The 19985-nt window shown below is 42.1% G+C and overlaps 3 protein-coding genes across 5 annotated transcripts; 1 reads left to right on the top strand and 2 right to left on the bottom strand.

The window, feature by feature from the left end:
• Positions 1–2241: 2241 nt before the first annotated feature.
• On the top strand, positions 2242–3477 carry LOC135301205 (formin-2-like). The gene has a single exon (XM_064421544.1). The coding sequence runs from the start codon at positions 2242–2244 to the stop codon at positions 3475–3477; it is 1236 nt and encodes a 411-aa protein (XP_064277614.1).
• Positions 3478–9335: 5858 nt separating this feature from the next.
• On the bottom strand, positions 9336–13329 carry LLPH (LLP homolog, long-term synaptic facilitation factor). 2 transcript variants are annotated; one of them, XM_064419416.1, is made up of 3 exons: positions 13187–13329; positions 12469–12652; positions 9336–10193 (listed from the first exon to the last, which is right to left on the bottom strand). In XM_064419416.1, the coding sequence occupies exons 2-3, from the start codon at positions 12647–12649 to the stop codon at positions 10030–10032; spliced, it is 345 nt and encodes a 114-aa protein (XP_064275486.1). In that variant the 5' UTR covers positions 12650–12652; positions 13187–13329; the 3' UTR covers positions 9336–10029. The 2 variants fall into 2 exon arrangements, with proteins under 2 accessions (XP_064275486.1, XP_064275485.1); XM_064419415.1 differs by lacking the exon at positions 13187–13329 and adding an exon at positions 12891–13096.
• A 738-nt stretch (positions 13330–14067) lies between these two features.
• Positions 14068–19920, bottom strand: TMBIM4 (transmembrane BAX inhibitor motif containing 4). Of its 2 annotated transcripts, XM_064419413.1 has the most exons (7): positions 19762–19920; positions 18608–18716; positions 17690–17795; positions 16581–16614; positions 15510–15627; positions 14988–15033; positions 14068–14335 (listed from the first exon to the last, which is right to left on the bottom strand). In XM_064419413.1, exons 1-7 carry the CDS (start codon positions 19853–19855, stop codon positions 14129–14131), a joined length of 714 nt encoding a protein of 237 aa, XP_064275483.1. In that variant the 5' UTR covers positions 19856–19920; the 3' UTR covers positions 14068–14128. The 2 variants fall into 2 exon arrangements, with proteins under 2 accessions (XP_064275483.1, XP_064275484.1); XM_064419414.1 differs by lacking the exon at positions 14988–15033.
• Between the last annotated feature and the right edge of the window lie 65 nt (positions 19921–19985).

Here is a 19985-nt window from a genome sequence, read left to right on the forward strand (position 1 = left end):
ACTTTATAAAAAGAAGTACAGTATTTCCCTGCATGTAATAATTAGTCGTAGTGTTCACAAATAACCTAAGATGCATTCAAGCATCAGCCTTACTATTCTAAACACACTGCTGTATTTTCAAAGAATTTATAGGACTTTGAAAACGGATGTGCATTTCCCCTTTGTGGAGGCAAACATTTGTTTCTGGTCCTCTTCAGATTTTCTCCCCAACACGGTATATAAAAATGAAACTTGCCTAAGAGTTCAGGATGGTGCATAGAAAAGATAAATATGACTTAGATTTCATCCAACTGTGGAGGAAAGCTATTCAGGCACTCACTCAATAATTAAAGGTTTGGGTTTTTTGGTAAGCATTTGGTAGCTACAATCAAATATAAAATAGTTTTTAATGGATGGTTTTATTTTGGATTTTGTCATAAGTGCTCTTACATAATAATACAATTTTGCTGATCTCAAACGTAATTCTATTGCAAAAACAATTGCTGTAGAATAAAAAAAAAAAAGGTCTTATGTCATGTTCTTTTTGTCAAGTTTTAAAGTACTTCAGTTTTCCTGAAGTGCATGAATGAAACTTCAAGAAACTGCATTCCCACTAATTCATACTAGAATCCAATACAAGCTCTTTTTTTTCCCCAGAATGTATCCACATTTATTAGCAATCACCAGATGGGATCCCAGTGTAACCTCAGGGAAAAAAAACTAATGGCTTTCCCATCAAGTCATATTTGGATATGATCCAGTCACTGTTAACATATCCAAATTCATTAGGAATCACTGAATCCAAAACCTGTTTAATGCAAAAAGATACTTGGGAAAGATCATTTTAGAAATTATTTCATTTCCTTCCACAGCCAAACAATCTCTAAAGATGTCAGGGCAAACCAGAAGTTGAATTGGTTTACACTTTTGTGTTAGTGAAGTTTCTGACAGAAATAAGACTTCAGAACCTAGAGTCTGTGAATGAAAGATAATGTAACAACTCAAAAAAAAAAAGAAGTGAGTGTATTTCAAACGCCAATTAATGTTTGAAAAGGTTTTGCAAAAACTTTTTGTTCATTTTATTTTCAATGAAAGCTGGAATTTCAGCTTCTCTGGTTTTTTTGTTAGTTTTTTTTTTTTTTCTTTTTTCTCAAGCTTTAACCTTTTTCCAGACCAATGAATGGCAAATTTCTCATTCAGTGGAATTTGTAGGTTTTGTTGCAACATAAATTTACTTTATTTGTATAGATTTATGCAAATAAAATCTATTTCTAGCTTACTTTTTTCCCCCCAAGTATAACTTTATTTCTGCAATTAAGCAACATTTATTTTCTGGCAACTTGAAAAATATTTTTCAGTTTTAAATATTATTCCATAAATATGTTCAACAGTATCATTGTGTGTCTTTCTTAAATTTCTGTTTAGATACAGAAATCTCGCTTTCTGTGTTTTTCTTACAGAGTGAATCTTGTATTCCCAAAATATTTTTTCCATCTAATTTTATATTAATTTTTATTGTTTTACATCTACTCCTAAAATGTTTAAGATTATTTTATTTTCTCAGCTTCAATTATAATTGCAGGAATGGATGCATTTGTTGTAACAGTGTTTGTTGGTTTATATAATGAAAAATATTTTTTTCTGTGCATTCCTAAAAATAAAACACTTTTTGTTTTTTTGAAAGCATAGAAAATAGTTCTTGTAGTCTCAAAACTAATGCTACCCTAACACAAACTGTTATCCTTTTTGGTGTGTCTGAGGTTACTTTTAGAATTTTATAAATCTAATTCATTTTTAACCATGTGAAACTGCTGGTTTAAATCATTGCACATCATTACGTTTGGACAATGAAAACAACACAGGCATTTTTTACTTGTCTCTGGTCAACTTCACTTCTGGATTTCCCTGACACAGGACCTTAGCTGAAATCACCACGTGGAGATTTTTAAATGCAAATAAAACAAGCAGATATAAAACAACTCTCTTTCCACTGAGTTTCTGAAATTGTCATTAAAATGCTTCAGTTGATTGATAAGAGGCTTTTAAAGAGCCTTCCTTTTAAACACAAAACACTATACATCAGAAAAAGTCATGGATCCCTTTGTGCACTTCCCTGGAAACATGACATGTTTAAGGGAAAAAAAAAATTAGACTGGGGAAGCATTTTCATGAAGTAGCAGTTTTAGTATATTTTTAGAGAATAACTGCACTCGGTTATAAACACATCATCAGTGAAAGCATCAAGTGGTTTTAGACATTTAAATGCCGCTCCTTACTGGGACAGAGAATGTGACTGTGCTTCCAGCAGCTTTTCAGGCGGGTGGGAAGCGCGGAGCCCAGCAGCGCTGGGCATACCCACGGCACAGCGAGCCGGGCTCTGCCCGGGCACGGCTCTGCCCCGGCACGGCTCTGCCCCCGGCTCTGCCCCCGGCACGGCTCTGCCCCGGCACGGCTCTGCCCCGGCACGGCTCTGCCCCGGCACGGCTCTGCCCCGGCTCTGCCCCCGGCTCTGCCCCGGCACGGCTCTGCCCGGGCACGGCTCTGCCCGGGCACGGCTCTGCCCCGGCACGGCTCTGCCCCGGCACGGCTCTGCCCCCGGCTCTGCCCGGGCACGGCTCTGCTCCCGGCACGGCTCTGCCCGGGCACGGCTCTGCCCCGGCACGGCTCTGCCCCGGCACGGCTCTGCCCCCGGCTCTGCCCGGGCACGGCTCTGCTCCCGGCACGGCTCTGCCCGGGCACGGCTCTGCCCCGGCACGGCTCTGCCCCGGCACGGCTCTGCCTCCGGCTCTGCCCCCGGCTCTGCCCAGGTACGGCTCTGCCCCGGCACGGCTCTGCCCCAGGCACGGCTCTGCCCCGGCACGGCTCTGCCCCCGGCTCTGCCCAGGTACGGCTCTGCCCCGGCACGGCTCTGCCCGGGCACGGCTCTGCCCCCGGCTCTGCCCCAGGCACGGCTCTGCCCCCGGCTCTGCCCCGGCACGGCTCTGCCCGGGCACGGCTCTGCCCCAGGCACGGCTCTGCCCCAGGCACGGCTCTGCCCCAGGCACGGACGGCACCGCGCCTTTCCGCAGGTACCGCACGGCCCGTGCACGAAACAAATGGCACAGGGTGCTGGCGGCGCGATTCCTCACAGGGCCCGTGGGCCGGGGACACTCCGGGGCCGCTCCGGGGACACTCCGGGGCCGCTCCGGGGACACTCCGGGGCCGCTCCGGGGACACTCCGGGGCCGCTCCGGGGACACTCCCGGGCCCGCTCCACACGGAGCCGGCGCCCTTTGCCGGGCCCTGCGCGCTCCCGCCGCCGGCGGCGCCCCCTGGCGGGCATGGCTGCCCCGGCACGCGCGCTCCCGCCCGCCCAGCCGCGTCCCGCCGGGATCGCTCCTGCCGGGAGGCGCCGCCGCCTTCTCCCAGCGCCCAGACGGGCCCGGTTAGCCCTGCCACCGATACAACCAGGGGGAAATGGAGCGAAGCCACCAGCTCGTGCCATCTGTGCCGCTGCTGAATGTGAGTGACGGCAATGACACGGTAGAAGTTGTTGCCATTGAGCACGACGAGGGATAACCCAGTCTCACCGCCAGTGAATTTGGGTGATGCTGTTGTGGACAATGAAATGCTGAGATGGAAACACATTGTGTGACAGATTTTGCCCTCTGTCCTCCTCCCATCGCTGTCACAGGGCAATCACCAGTTGGGGAAGTACAGATTCACTTCCCACTGCTAAGGGCTTCTGTCAGGAGCTCGTTAAGGAGCTCAACAAAAAACTATTCTTCCATGGGGGAAAGGAACTCAAAAAACCCCAAACCCTACAATTTCCTCAAATTCCAATCTCGACAATTAGCAGGGGATATGATATTCTGAAGATTTGATAGCATGTATTAAGGACACACATTGGCTGTTAACAACTTTCTGGTTGCCTAAGGAAACAGAATGCAAATTTTGGTTTTAATTTTATAACAGTATTTCTAAAATTCTGGACACATAGAGGGCTTAGCAGATTAGTATTATTTTAAACAGCAAGCAAAATAACAAAAAAATCCACATGCAATCTTCTCCCCCAAGAGAAAAAGCCTAGTGCTTGACACTTTACCTCTTTAAAAGTGATGGATAAAATCACAAGTGCCTGTGTATAAACACACTGTGCCCTACATTGAAGCAATAGTTCCTGAAGTTATTACATCAACAGACCAACCTGTAACCTCTCCCATGGATGATCGTACACACTGGTCTCACACTCAAGGAATCAAACATTTTTTTCTCTTCAACACAGTAGCAGCCAAGACATGGATGAGCGGTTCCAGCAACCGCAAGTAAATCACACTACGGCTGCATTTGCTCTAAAGTGTTGCCAATTTTTTAGTTTTTTCCACAAGAATTCAGGCAGACTTAAAGACATTGAGGAGAGAAAAAAACAATCTAAGTGTCTGAGGGGACCCAGCTGCGCTTCGGATGGGTCACTTCGCAGCTCCACCATCAGCTTTGCACATAACCTGGTGCACTTCAGTTCCCAGCTTCTTCCTGTACATCCTCTAATAATACCACATTCCAAGGGGATGCAACAAGTTTAGAAAAAGCAGTGTATCCCACCTTTCTTAGTTCTCACAAACAATTTAGTTTTAAATAACTTTTTGCACATATTAAGGGAACTAACTCAAATTTTGCATTTGCGTTGAGGCTATTCAGTAGCAGCAGTGGTGATGAACTAAACCCAAGAGACTACAATCAAGGTGCTGCTGTCACTGAGCCCTTCTAAGCTTTCATAGAAATGCTTTGCATTCTGTTGCAAGACAAACTGCAGCTCTGATCTGATCTGCACCAAGTTCTGTCATATTTTGCAGAAGCAAGATGGTAGCTTAACAGAAGCACAATCGGTAGATCAAAAAAGTTCTTGTTTCAAACACAGACATGAGAATCCACCAAAGCTAAATTTACAGAAGATCTATTGTCAAAGTAATTTTTTAAAGACTCAAGGTAGCAAGCTGTAACATGGAATAGCTGTTGTACCTATACGTTATGAATTTGTCACCTTTCAAAAGAGAGATATTATACGTTTCACATAAAGTGAATGTATGAATGGACCAGCTGGGCTGAGTCAGATGAGCCATCCTGAGACAACAAATGCACCTTTGTTTCCTGAAATACTATCCACAAACCCAACTTCTGGTTAAAGGCAAAAGGTTAAAGATGCTGTAAAATCTGCACTCAGACTTTAAAAGCCTTGGAAGAAAATTAACTGTAGTTAGAGAGAAAATATACTAGGTAATAGTTTACCAAACAAGAAGATAAGTAACTTTCACAGCCTCCTAATAGCTGACTAGATTGAAAACAGAGGAAGTCAGTTTACTCTGAATATACAAGCACTTCATAAGCAGTCCTCATGATGCCTTGCATAGGACCCTTGATATACAACCATCCTTTGCCACTCCATGTACTGTTCCTAACATTTCAGACCTTTTATATTGATACATGAGCATGAGAAAGATTAATGACCTGAAAGAGCAATGCGTAAATGATTGAGATGAGAGAGGAAACAGTGCAAATATCCCCTTCCTATTATGCCTTCTCTTTTCCTTTAAATTCTGTCACTATTGATTAGGTAGAGTTCAGAAAACTGTAGTAGTATAGGAAGAATAAAATGGCAGTGAAAATGGTGGGCTTGTCACAACTGTGCAGTGTTTATTGACAGAAGGAAGTTGTTAGTTCTTTCTCACTTTTAACTTGGAAACAAAAAATCTCAATGTCTTTCTTCTGAAGTAGGAATTGGAGTTGGACAATGCAGCTGGAGAAGGGAAAGGAAAAAGCTGAAAAGAGCCTCTTCCTGCAGCAGTAAGCTCTCAGATGGCTCAGTCAGTCCTGCCCTGAAACTTCACTCCTAGGCAAGTCAAAATTGATGGCAAAACCATGGCCTTAAAAGAGCAATGCATCGCTGTGCTTCAGTCTCATCCCACAAATGCCATAGCTCAATTCAGACTATGCCACCCTGAGCAGCAGATTGCTTTGCACCACTCAGATTTGTGCACGCTAAGGCTACAGTCTCCTAATGTCTGACACCAGACGCGTTCACACTACAGATCAGATATCCAGCTTCCATCAAAGTCAGAACCCATGCAACTGTTCAGGCAGCAGGAGGGAAAGGTAGACTAATAGAAACAGACATGCACTATAAAGCCTTTGTACAGGTCTCCTTTTGTTGTTTATGAAGTTGTGACCACATATGAGGAGACCATTTTGTACCATATGGCCATGACATTCTTCCTCCAGTACTAAGCAGCCCCAAACTATATTTAGCATCCTCTATAACCACAGTGTTGGCTGTAGGTAAGACTCCAATACTATGCCCTTCATTGAGAAAGACTTTCAAAACCCCCATTCAATGCACTTGGCTTGACCTGTCTCCAGAATTCTCTCCCCCTTCACAATGCTGTACTGCACAGTGGCCTCACCAAGAGGCACTAATGCCACAGGAGGAGAGGTGGCTCATGAACCAGGACAGCCTGACACAGCCCTGCCTTCACCAGACTGGTCTTTCTTCCTGGTCTTGTACTGCCTCCTACTGACGCTGCTTTTTGTACAGTAAGGCTGCAAGAGGATCCAGCTGAAAAAAATGGGGAAAAGAAGAATATTTTCAGTGTATCTTAGCTAACTGGTCCCCTAACCGATTTGACTACACAGTGCAGAGGTGCCCCAGGGCAGGAATGAGTTACTAGAAATGCCCAGGAACTGAACCATCAGTGCTGCCAGTTATTTTAGGCATCTGAAATAATTCACTTCAAAAATCAAGTCCTACACACTAGGTCAAAAAGGGCAGACCTTATCATCTTCCTAAGAAACTGCCAACAATCTGCAGGACATTCAGCAATTTGCTAATGCAATTTTTATACGCAATGAATACACACACATCTTATGCACATAAACATTTAAATAAAATGACAGAATTTAATTCTTTCAGCGCTGGCTTTTCTGCATGTAGTTCAAAAGTACCTGCATTACTTCCTCTGTCTTCTGTATGTAGGTCCGGGATGTACAGTTACCACAGAACTCTGCAGGTAGGTGGCAGAAAGTTGCAACAGAGCAGTTTCATAACAACACAGAATTAAAAAAAAAAAAAAAAAAACAACCACCACAACTTTGACAGTGCCATTTAAGTTATATACTTTTAGATTTTCATCAGTTTATTTAATCAACAACGTTTTCTCCCTCAATCCCAACCTAAAGAACATTTTTTATGTAAAGACAAATGAATTATGATATTATTAGAATGCTGTTCAGAAGCAGATCAGTTACTTCTTTGAAAATCCCTCTGTGGACTTTTAAAATATGTATTTCAGTCAAAACCAATTATGCTTAAATGGATTTCTATTGGAAGGAAACACGGATTTTTCCATCAACTCAAACAGAAACATGTTTTAGATTCAGCAGTATGAATCAAATACTCAAAGGCAACTAAATAATTTGGTATTTCCATTCAAAAAATAGAGTTGGTCAAAACAAATTCCAAATACAAAATTACAGTATCCACATGTAATAAATACTCAAATCCCAGAAAGTAGAATTTCCCTGCTGTATCCATGTCACAGCCCCTGGTTACATCCATGCTGCATGTTTAGCCAGGTTCCTGCTGTCTGTCTACAAGCAAGCTTTTAGCCTGGATTACAGATCCCACCCAAACAGCTCTCAAAAATACTTCCCGGCCCACAGAGAGCTCTGCCTCACCCGAGTGAGGTATGACATTGTACACAATACACTGGTACTAGACTAAGAGCTCTATTCCAGTAAAGACCGCGTTTATTCCTTCCTTATCCTCCATTTCACCTCAAAAATCAAACAGGATGTCTTAAAATATCTGTAGTTTAAGTGAACATGTTTGACTTTATCCCGGACACCATGAAGGAAATACCTCACACAGCCAGTATTGGTACAGGAAGGAAGCAACTTCTAAATAAAACACCAGTGCAGCGTCTGCCGTCTTTCACTTAAGATTCAAATTCCTAATCTGGTCACAAAAGCAGCTGACTAATAAATCTATACAACAAAGCTCAGGGTTAGGTCATCAAAGCACAGATAAGCAAGACTATTCAGTTGTGGAGGTAATTTTCTCTCATAGAGGAAGCAGTGAAACAGCTCCGGAGAGAGGACAGCGTAAGGCCAGCGCAGCAGCGGCAGGCCGATGAAGATGAGGCAGATGATGGCTGTGCACCTAAAGAATAAACTGACTCTGAAGCTGTACATCTAAATAGGGAAACTTGGCCAGTTTAATAATCTCCACTCAGGAAAAGCAGCCTGCTTTCCCATCAGGAGCTGCTTGAAAGTCATCTGATTTACAAACACGTCAAAAATAGCACTGTGCTTACTTTATAGAAAAAAAAACCAATTGTTTTCTCACATTTAAGCTCAAGAAGCTCCCCTCCTCAATTCCCCAAAGCATGTACTAAGCAAAGTAAAGCCTACATCATCACAACAGTAACTAAATACAATCTGACTGTTCATTCCATTCCATTCCTGGTTAAACACATTCATAAACAGTTTCCTCCACATGAATCAATTTTAAAGTAGTCCTTATCTACATGCTAACATTTAGATAAGTTTGATACCAAAATCTAGATCCATTTATCTAGTAAGACCAAAAAAATTCATAGCAGCAGCTGTTTTTATCAACTTAATGGAGGTATTTTTAAAATACAAAGTTATTAATTGCATATAATTTGGTAATGTGACCTATATATCTTACCAAGACATCAACTGTTAATGTGAAAATAGAAGACACATTGGTTTTTCCTTTAACGTCGTTGTAGTTTTTTTATGTATATTTCCCCTAACAATACTAATAAACACACAGTATTTTTCCAGAAAAACTTAGTTTTCTATCACACTGGGCTCATCTTACCAGACTTCAGCATACTACAACACAGTGTAATTAAAAGACTAGATCTTCTTTCCTATGCCCAAGTTATCACAATGGATACAAATCACACTTTGTGGGTAATTGCAGAACATGGATCTCATCTTGCATGAAGCTGGACAAAGGTTATGCAATGTACCCATACCTGGTACTTGAAAAGGCAACATACTGCAGCATTGGTACTGTAACTATTTCCATCCTTGAAATGAGAGACATTTTAAAAACACAAACTTTCAGGGCCACTAACCCTTGCATCTGTCATCACATGTCATTGACAAGTGATATGCACCCAAAAGTAGCTAATCACATAAATGGCATCTGTTACACAATCATGCAGGATTTTATCCTATGCACACACTGTAAGGCAGGATAGGTAAGTACCATTTTAAAAGGAATAAAAGGCTACTGAAAATACAGATGGAAAGCAAAATTCTCATTTACTTTACTAAAACGTGGAAAAGATCTTAAATAAAACGGTTTTATTTCCATTCTGTGCATTTGTGTTCTCTCATTTTAATAATAAAATGAGTTGTGCTTTCACTTATTTAGTTCCTGCAATATTTCTGCTGCAGACAGCAATGAAATATTTTGTTGTTCTCTTTGTGAACTTACATCAGACACTTTCTCATCTTACTTGCAGAATTTTCATGAGTCCCTGGTGTTGTTTCAGCATAAAAATTTTGGAGTTACACATGAAAATATATTTTTGTTAATTATCAGATGTTACAAGCAACACAAGTCAGTGCAACAAATTTTACACAAAGATTTAAAGGATACTGTGTGTCTACAGATTCCTTTGGCTGTATTTACTAAAAGACAAGTTACACTGACAAAGACCACAGTACAAAAACACTTGGTTTAATTACTTTTAGGTACTTTACAGTTTTTGGTGCTCATAGTATAAAAAATGAAGCCCTCACCCTCCCAAGAAAACAGATAACCACACACAATTAGTCTATTCAAAGGCACTCAGCTTACTTTTTAAGTTTGGCAGACACCAAGCTGTAATTTCTTTCATCATTTGCTGGCCAAATAGTCTCTTCAAAAAATCATTCAATACAATAAATTATACGCAGTGACCAAGGACAAAATTTCATGAACTTATGTGGAAAATTTATTTTGTTAAATAAAATATTCATGATCTTTACAAAACTGATTTTACCAGACGAGGCCTTTGGCCAATTTTGATTTTTTTTTCCCTTTAACACGCTGAGCCTTAAGCTTCTTTTTTTGCCTGGAATTCATCCATATTGGGTACTGTCCATGCTGGTCTAGAAGAGTTTTTTTGTTTCGTTTATTATCCACCTCCATTTTGCAGTCATCTGAAAATTAAAGGTATTTTTAGTGAGTAAAATATCTGCATCCACTTCATAGAAGCTATTTTGTCACTAGATTCCCCCAAATGACACAAATATCCCTAGACACAACAGTATTTACATAGAGAACTGATGGGTTTATAAACGGAAAGCACTTTCCAAACCAATGTAACTGCAACCCAGGAACTTCAACAGCTGATAGTAGATGTGCAATATTTTTCCTAAAGGCCACGTCTGGGCAAAGCATCTTATTCTTTCATCTGCAATCTGTTCTAATCCTGTGTCTAAGAACATTGTATAATCCATCACGGAAACATGCATGAAACCATAGGCTTACTGAAAGATATGCACAATTACACACTTTTTAGGATGTAATGTTTGAGATCTCCTCTAAAAATTTATTCTGAGTGGAAGATGAATAGAAGTAAAAAGAATAGTAAGGAGAAAAGGTGAAATACCATGACAGCAGTAAGTATCAGCCAGTGATGCCACACTTGCCTCAAGGAGTGAGCACGACATCAGGTCTAACACATTTACAGGCACCAAGAGAGGATCAATCTCTGTGATGAGGAAGACTGCCCATGACACAGGCACTCCCAAGCACGGCGTCCCCAGCTGCCCAGCACCCCATGAATGTCATGTCTTGGTGAGATAAGAAAGAGCAAGAGGAACACCTTGCTAAGTAGTGACTGCAACTCTGCTCTGTAATTTCCTTCCAACCTTGTTTCCAAACCATATGTGTGCAACTGAAGCCCTTACCACAAGTTTTATGGAGAGGAAAAAAGACTTTTATGTAGTGCTTGTCTGATGTTGGGAGACAAAGCTCACGAGGAAAAGGCCAACATGCTGCTTCAACAGTTGAGGCTGACAGTCTACAGGAATCTGCACCAGAGACGTGCTTATAGAACCCTAAATTGGGGGGCTTGCAAATACTTGCAATCACCAGAGAATCAGCATGGGGCCTGGCAGCAGAACCAAAAGCCTATCCAGCATGGCAGACCTTATATTATTTTTTTCTTAAGAAGAAAAACTGAAAAAAAAATTATTAGTGTGCTGTAAACAATACCCTAAAATAATAGAGTAAGACATCTGTAAGATATACCTATATACTTTCTTGGCTGGAAAATTATTTATCTGTCTGCAGGAAGTACATATTATGGGTGAAATTTTATCTACTTCAGTTCTCGTAACACTTGGCAATGTGAGCTCCTTTGTGTTCACACTTAGTCCTGAAAAGCCCTCCCAAAGAAAACACCATTATTTTCACAAACTGGTAGCTGTTTTGTGAAATACATATTTTCTTAGGTATTTCTGAGGCTGCTATCTCTGCAAAAGCCAAGTGAAATTGGCCACCTGTAGAGAAGTTGCCAGCAGAGTTGGAAGGAGGTGCAAAAATTACAGACAGCCATGCTATCAGAAACTAGGTTTAAGGCAGTGATTTCTCCTTCAACTTCAGCATCAGAAGTCTGACAATGTTCTAAAACATTCTGGAAATTCAATTCTAATCAACCCTTAAAGAATAACTTTTATGCCTGGTTTGTAGGATACATCTGAGCCATGGATAAAATTACAGATTATACTTGAAGCTAACCTTAATTGGACAAGTATTTTTTTTATACCATTCTATTTCCATTCCAGTAGCAGAACATTTTAAGTGGCACAAATTAGAGACTCAAAAAAAGACCATGATCTACTCTGGATGTCAGTTTTGGAAAAAGGAGGTGTCCTTCTGACTCCCATCCAGTATGCAGCTGTTTAAAACCTTTGTTTCCCCTTCCTGGGTTACTTCCTCTGCAGTTTACATTCAATTCCAGGCACAAGGAGGAAGATGGCATTATTTGTAGACATCTAATACCATCCACTCCTGCACCGTGTACAATGCAACGCTAATTAGTATTCAGAAACTGGGATCGTACTACTTCTACCTCAATTTTTTAGCAGCTCCTCAGATCAGGACAGTTTGGCAGCAAACATAACGCTGTGATTGGCACAACTGCTAAGTGGTGAGTCCTCATTCACCTGATGTTCTCAGAGATGTCTCTCCATACAATACATCACACACGTACTAAAACCTAATGTTGACAACCTTGCTCCGCAAGTGACCGGATGCAATACGGATGCCAGTGTTGCGAAATGACCAGGCCCAGCTTTTAGCTTTAAAACACAGGCTTTCCTGTTCTCCTCCTGTAACAACCACAGCGCCGATCCCGGCGTTGAGTGTCGCAGGACCTCCCGCACCTGGGCCACCGCAGCAGGAAAAACCAGCCGGAGCCCCGCTCACCTCTCTGCTCCAGCACTTTCTCGGGGGGCAGCACGGTCGCCACCTCCTTGACCTCCTCCATGATGACATCCGCTTTGGTTCCCAGGATCTTCTTCAGCCTCTCCAGCTCCTTGGGCGCGTTCTTCTTCCTCTTCTCCGCCCGCATCTTCCTCCTCCATTTGCTCCTCAGGCTCTTCGCCATGTCCTGCGGGGAGGGAAGCGGCAGCGGCTGAGGGGGGACGCGCGCACACGGGGGGGGAGGACGCGCGCACTCGGGGGGCACGCGCGCACTCGGGGGGGGAGGACGCGCGCACACGGGGGGCACGCGCGCACAGGGAGGGGGACGCGCGCACTCGGGGGGGGGAGGACGCGCGCACTCGGGGGGGGAGGACGCGCGCACTCGGGGGGGGCCGCGCGCACTCGGGGGTCCCCGGCCCGCTCACCTGCTCCGCGCGAGGCCGCCACGCACAGTCGCGCTAGGCCACGCGTCCCGCCCGCGCAGGCGCAGACGGAGCGGCCGGCCCCGCGGGGCAGGCGGGCCGTGCCGTAGGTGTCGGAGCGGGCGCGCAGGCGCTGCCGCCCCGCGGCCCTGCCCGGGGAGCGAGAGCGGATAGAATTGTGCTCCGTCACAGCGTAACAAGCAAGGATTTCTTCTTAGCTCCCTCCCGCCCCGCTGTTCTGAATGAAATCCTAAGGCAAAGGGGGATTACCACACTCGCTCAAACCATTGCGGTGGTACCTGGACTGTCTCAGGGAAAGCGCACCCGGTGCCGGCGTGGGGCAGGCAGGACGCGCACCTTTCCCAAGCTCTGCATTCCTCGTCTCCCAGCTCTCACTGGCAGGCCTGGCGAGCGGAAACAATCCCGTACTGAACAGGAAGGAAGCCTTTCCAAACCGTTCCTCCGCTCCCTGCCCCTCCAGCATCCCCACAGCCTGGGAAGCAGCCGCAGGCACAGCACCTCTACCCTGCCGGCACCGACCCTCCTCAGCATCACCAAGGCCTCCAGCCTCAGTCGCAAGAACAGACTAAAGGCTTTCCAATTTTTACTGACACACAGTGAGTTTTATTATACCTAAGTTGGTAAAATGCCATAATCAATCTCTGAATGGTTTTTCAGAACACTGAAAGACAGGCAATAAATAGTACTAAAATAAAGAATATTCCCTTTAATTGTTTTAACACCCTCACAGCTTTCATAGTGACAGCCCTTAACTAGGACAGAGTACTTCTGTCAGAGACAGCATTTCAATTTTCCAAACAACAATTTAAAAAAAAATTATCTTAGTGAAACATTGCACAATGGTAAAGTCATGCTACCCTTACATGGTACATAAACAAATGATCAATCCCAAAGGAAATATTTTCAGCAGCTACAGAAGAGCAGGGAAGCTTACTCTGAAGTAAACAGGAACTGGCAAAATTTCAATCATTAATTACACTGCAAATTACATGATTAAAAAAGTGACTGACATGATGAGAGCATGTTAACTACATAATACACATGGTTGGGAGAAGAATTGTAGCTATGTAAAAAGCCATTTTTCCCCCTAAGGAGGGACCAATATTCATGGAATGCAAACATAATAAAGATTCAGTCTTTAGAAGGCAAAACTACTGAGTTTACAGATCATCCATAAACTTCATTTTAATTGTGCTGCAGTCAAACCACTCTGCTTTTGACTATTTTTTATTAAATGCCTCCAGAAAACGCAGCAGGTCAAAGAACAGATTTATGATGTCCAAGTAGAGACTGATTGCAGCCACTATGTACTCTTCAGGGGATAACGTGTGCATCAGCAAATGAGTGTCATAAATCATAAATCCACAGAACAGAAGAGCTCCAGCAGCAGCAAACACCAACTCGATTGTCTCATTATAGGAAAACAGCTGGAGGCAGATAAAAAATGAAAAAGATACTTGTGAATTTCATTTTTTTTAAATATTGAAATCCCTACATAATGCTATGCCACATTTAAAACACAGCCTTTTAGTGTTCTGTACACAAAACCACAGTATTTTGGTGATATTTCAGTGCTCTTACTCCATGCACTCTCCAGTCACACGATCTCTGACTGAGTAAAAGTACCTCCACTTAAGAGGGAGGAAGCTCTGGTCTCCAGAGTATTAACAGCAGAACCAGAAAACCAAAATATAATTAAATCTCAAATCTCCTTCACATTCTCTTTATCAAGTAGTGGATCTCAATAGACAAATTTTGTTAGTCAATCCAAATACCCCTTTTATGTTGGCAAGAACAGCACCTAACAAAAATCTAAATTGAAAATGTGTGGTTAAATGATCACCAGCATGATCTAGAACAGTAATGGATCTGGTTAACAATTTTCTTTTATTAAGCTATACTGGGCTGATCCAAACCTTTTTGTTACACTCGAAGTCATTAAAAGTGACTGATCTTAGTGGAAGGTGTCCCTGCTCATGGCAGGGCGGCTGGAACTAGATGATCTTTAAGGTCCCTCCCAACCCACACCATTCTGTCATTCTGTGAATATCTTTTAACTGTGAACATGAAGTATCTTACCCTCAGGAAACCCGAGATCATTAAAATCCACAAACAAGTGAAGAGGCTGAAAGAAAATAACTTACACTGTAACCAATAATATACTTTCTTTTAGACTTAAAACACCCTCCTTTCTTCTAAAACCTCTTCACAATATATTTGGCAAGTAAATGTCTGGAATTCTTAGATGCCAACTGTTCACTGGTCTCAGCAGTAGAAGTTTTGTAAAGCTGTCAAAAGTTATGTTCTAACTTCATTTTTTTAAAAGATTTGAAACATCTGCCTTCTCTCCCAGTGAAAAATCCATGTAAACTAGTTTTCTAATTGTTTTAAGATTCTTTATCACTGAAAAGAATTTACCAAGGATCAGAACTGGGTAAAATGAATAATTTTAAATAAATAACCCTCACCATTCCCTTGAAGCAGGTTCTATTGACCTGCATTCCTTACTATACCTGCAAAGCTTCATTTAAGAAAGAAAAAAACTCAAAGCCTTAACAACAACAACAATTTAAAAAAAAAATCATTAATATGACAACATACCCTGCTCCAAATTTGCTGAAGTCTCTCTTTGATTGCAAGGTATATGCAGTCAATCCAAGAAATACAGCAGTAGTAAGAATAAAAGCTTGCAAGACGATGGAGACATCACAGAAACTCACTATAAACAGAAAAAGTAATCTGTCAATTAAAGAACTCTTCTACACTATGTGTTTGTTGATTTATCTTTTGAGGAAACAGAAATTTAAACTTAACTGTGAACAAAATTAAGTAAATTATGCCTGAACTTGTCTTTGCATTTCAAATTCATGATTCATAGGACTCAGGGATCGTGTACTGGCTAAGTTTGACAATTACTTTATAGCTGTAGCTTCTTAAATGAAAATAACAGGACTTCCCTAGTCAGAATTATGAACACAGCAACAAAACAAAACGAAAAGATTTTAAGCACAGATAACTGAGATCTTAAGGAAAAAAAAACCCGTATGAGTTTTTCATTATACTGAAACAAGGGGGAAATAAAACAATCCCCTATAAAGGTTCAAAGTTTTGATTAGGGACAGGAGGGAAAGATAGCAGAAACATGTGCAACCTTCTTCTTCCCTCCTTCCTCCTTTATCTTTCCTTTCCCCAGCTCAGGAGATCATAAGCCACAATGAAGAGGTTTCATCCTATGCTGTAAGGTATAGTTCAAGGTGATGGCATGATGTGACCCCACACTGCCTCATTTCAACCCTGACCATGAAGCATAGAATTCTCCAAACTTAGATTCCATTTGAGGAAATTGAGGGGGCAGGTAGGACTATTTCAACTTGAAGATCAGCTCTGCTGAGAGCTGAACATTATGAAAGAGAACATTTTCAACTATACTGAAAGAATGGATTCCCCAACTAATTTCTCACTTCAAGTTTATACAGTTCCATTTCTGAATCAGAATTCAGTTTTCTCTCTTGATTTCCTGGTTTTGCTGAATTCCTATCACTGCCATTAAAATTTTCAAACAGGATTCATTTTAGTCACATCTAAAAAACCCTAATGGCAATTAGTACAATATAATGGATTAAATTTGCCAAATTCTTTATGGAATCAGACAATAGGATGGCTATTATTTACCTGTAATGGCAACTGTCAGTGCTTCCAGTAGTGTCTACAAAAAGCAAACCCAAAAAAACAGAAGGGTAAGAAAAAAATCAAACCATTAAACATTAGATCTCCTGTTAAATCTTTGTGTTTGAAAACATGTTTAACTTTTAACAAGAGAATGGCAATCACACTGTCCTTCTGGGCTGCAAGTTGTGTTACATAAAAAAAGTACAATACAAAGCGAAAATAAGTGAGAGACTATCCCTACAGAAAAACATCACTTACATTTTCTACTGTAAGTGCCCAGCATTTATGACACTTCTTACAAACTATTCAAGGGGCTATAAAATGAATACATTTGTAATGTCTTGTTGGACAGCTGTCTAACACAGTGCCTGCTTCAGTTTCCTTACCACATTTATCCTTTAAATAATCTGTTTACTTACACAGCAAAGTCGTCTTTCTGTTTTATCACAAATACAATTTATGCAACTCTTAAAACATCAAATTTTAATTGAGCTACTGTGACTTCTTTTCACAAGACTGATTTGCTACATAATCCAAAATAGCCAAGAGCTACTATTCGCCTGAATCTACATACTCACAACATCAGGCAGAAGACTAAAAATTGAGGACAGCTCTGACAGATTTGCCTGTGTTGGAAACATGCTCGGAATTTAGCATCAAAAAGACAACAACTGGAGGAATAAATAATATGGCTGGTTTGGGTCTCTGCTAAAGGCTGTCCATTAAACAGCCTTAGGTAACAGGAATATCTCCTCCTTTCCTACTGAGCAGTTGCATAGAAAAAGTCCCTGCCATCAAGAGAACAATGAGAGCAGATAGATTTCTACATACACGCAATAACCTCTGCTCAAACTGGTTCCAAGTTCTAACACTCTTTCTAAAAAGATGCTAAAAGAAACCTGAAGTGCCTGCTATCTAGGAACAACCTCTGGACAGAATCTCCAAAAACTAACTCTGACCTTAATAAATATAGAGGATGTCTTTCAAGGAATACAAGAAAAACAAATGACATACCTTTAGTTTCAAGGAATTAATTACAATGCAAGATATTACAGGGATTATTACATTGAATTAATTAATCGATTAATAATTTAACTTAATTAAACACTTACAAATCCAAACAGCAGGTATAAATTAACAGGGTGCTGGTGTCTGTAGAAGGTCAGTGCCACGATTAGAGCCAGAGATCCAAGTCCAGATATCAAAAGCAAGGCAGGCCTGTAAAATTCCATATTAAAAAAAAAGTAATCAAACTTAAATATCTGTTAGACTGTGGAAGAGTTTATATAAATTCAAATTTGTAAGTGATCATCTAGGGAAAGATATCTAAAGTAAATGTAATGCAAGTTTACAATAAAACTGTTTAAAACACACTACTACAGATAATCAGTTAAAATAGTACAGTCACAAGTAAAGACAACTTTTTCATACTAAAGCTGAAGATTGCCCAGTAATCCATTACCTGAAAATTAGCACATACAAAGAAGAAAATCCATCCACACAAATTAAGAGTATTAAGGTATATGTACTGTTTTGCCTGTTCTGAACTCCATATTCAGAGAACTATTTTTCATAAGCACTTGAATGCAACAAAATGGGCACTAACTGCACCAAAGAAAATCAGTAGTGATCAGTAACTATTGCTAAATCATTCAAGTAGCCCTCCAAGGAAAAATGGGACCAACATGAAAAATCACAACAGTTCCAAGCAAGCAGGACAATTTTAAATTATCAGATCTGCAACTCATGTAAAAGCCTGCATAGCATAAATATTGAAATAAGCACTATTAATAAAACATTTATTAAAATCAACAACAACACAACAAAAAAAGCTAATAATAGTTTTCATAGTAAACCAAGGAGGAAAATGTCAGAGAACAAAAGTTACTCCCTATTCAAGTTTAAAAGTATCTATTACAGCAACAAAAACACAGCTTATAAGAATGATTAAGAAGATTGAAGTGTAGCAACAAGTTACATAATTTATACCTAACACATGCTAAACTGCTGCATTTCACCTTAGAATTTACCTCTCATGAACAAATGCCTGCACTCCAGTAGAGTATAGAAAAATTGCAGTTATGACTGTGGTCAGTAGAACTTGAACAGAAAGAATGCTGTAGACCTTTCGCAGAAATGCTGGAAAAGGAAAATAAAAATGAAACCACTTTTGACTTCACTTTCAAAGTTCAACAGTAAATCAGATACAAGTTTTCATTTTCATAAGGAATCGTTATAAAGTCATAGTGAAAAAGCACAGAACAAAGTAGTAAAAAGCCATTTTACTTTAAAAACCTGACACAGTATTATGGCAAAATTGTATTTATTCCTGGACATAATTATTTAACTATTAACAATGATGTCAAATATAGAAAACACTTGAAAGGAATTTACTTTGGACTAGTTTCAGACCTATGTACACCCATCCTCACTATACTGACAGCACACTTCTCCATCATGTTACTGGTGCCTGATGCACCTAACTGACAGAGGATTAACATGGAATGCATGCCAAATGTTTCGGGGGAACAAACAAAAGTTCTAAAACCTCCCAGAAGAAATTCCAGTCCTTCAATCTCATGGTTAAACTTCCGTAATTACAGTCACTAATTCCAGTACTTATGAATCCCGGAATGAATAAGGCTGGAAAGGATCTGTGAGAGCACTGAGCACCTATGGCCGGAGAGCGCCGTGTCACACAGCCCGCGGCACCAAGCGCCACGGCCAGGCTTCCCTCAACACCTCCGGGACTGCGTCTCTGCAGGGACTGCGCCCCTCATGTGCCACGTCTGGACTTCGAAACTCATCACTCTGAACAAAATCAATCTGAATCTCCACAGGGCACCGGGTGCACGGGGTAACCCCTCTCAGGAGAAGGCCTTCCCCCTTCACGGTTAAACGACAACGCCTTCGCGGCCGCGGCCCCTCACCCTTCAGGCCTAACCTGGACTAAGCAGCGCCCTGGCTCGGCACTCTCAGCCTTTAGCCAGGTTAAAACACTGCGCGGAGCCGGGCGGCAGCTCAGGGCCAGAGGCGGCCGGGGTGTCACGCAGGCACCTGTCGGGAGCGCGGGGCGCGGCGTCCCCTCTCCGCCCCGCCACTGGGGGCAACGCGGACCTCTCCGCAGGCGCTTGGGGGGCTGCGGCGGGGCCGTGCGGCTCTCCCACTCATCCGCAGTCCTTACCCATGCGGATGTGGACGCTGGCCGAGGCCACGTTGCTGCCGTAGTTGAAGTCATCCTCGATGGAGCTCCGCGGGTAGCGCTGCTCCGCCGCCATGGCCGCCGCCCGCCTCCACCTCCGGGGGGCGCGGCTGCGCGGCGCAGCGCCGGGCAGGGCGCCCCGCCGATCGGCCGAGCGCGTCGATGGCGGGCGCTGCCTTTGCGGCTGCGGGCTGTCCGGGGGCATT

This window comes from Passer domesticus, chromosome 5 (genome assembly GCF_036417665.1).
Source record: "Passer domesticus isolate bPasDom1 chromosome 5, bPasDom1.hap1, whole genome shotgun sequence".
Lineage (NCBI taxonomy): Eukaryota > Metazoa > Chordata > Aves > Passeriformes > Passeridae > Passer > Passer domesticus.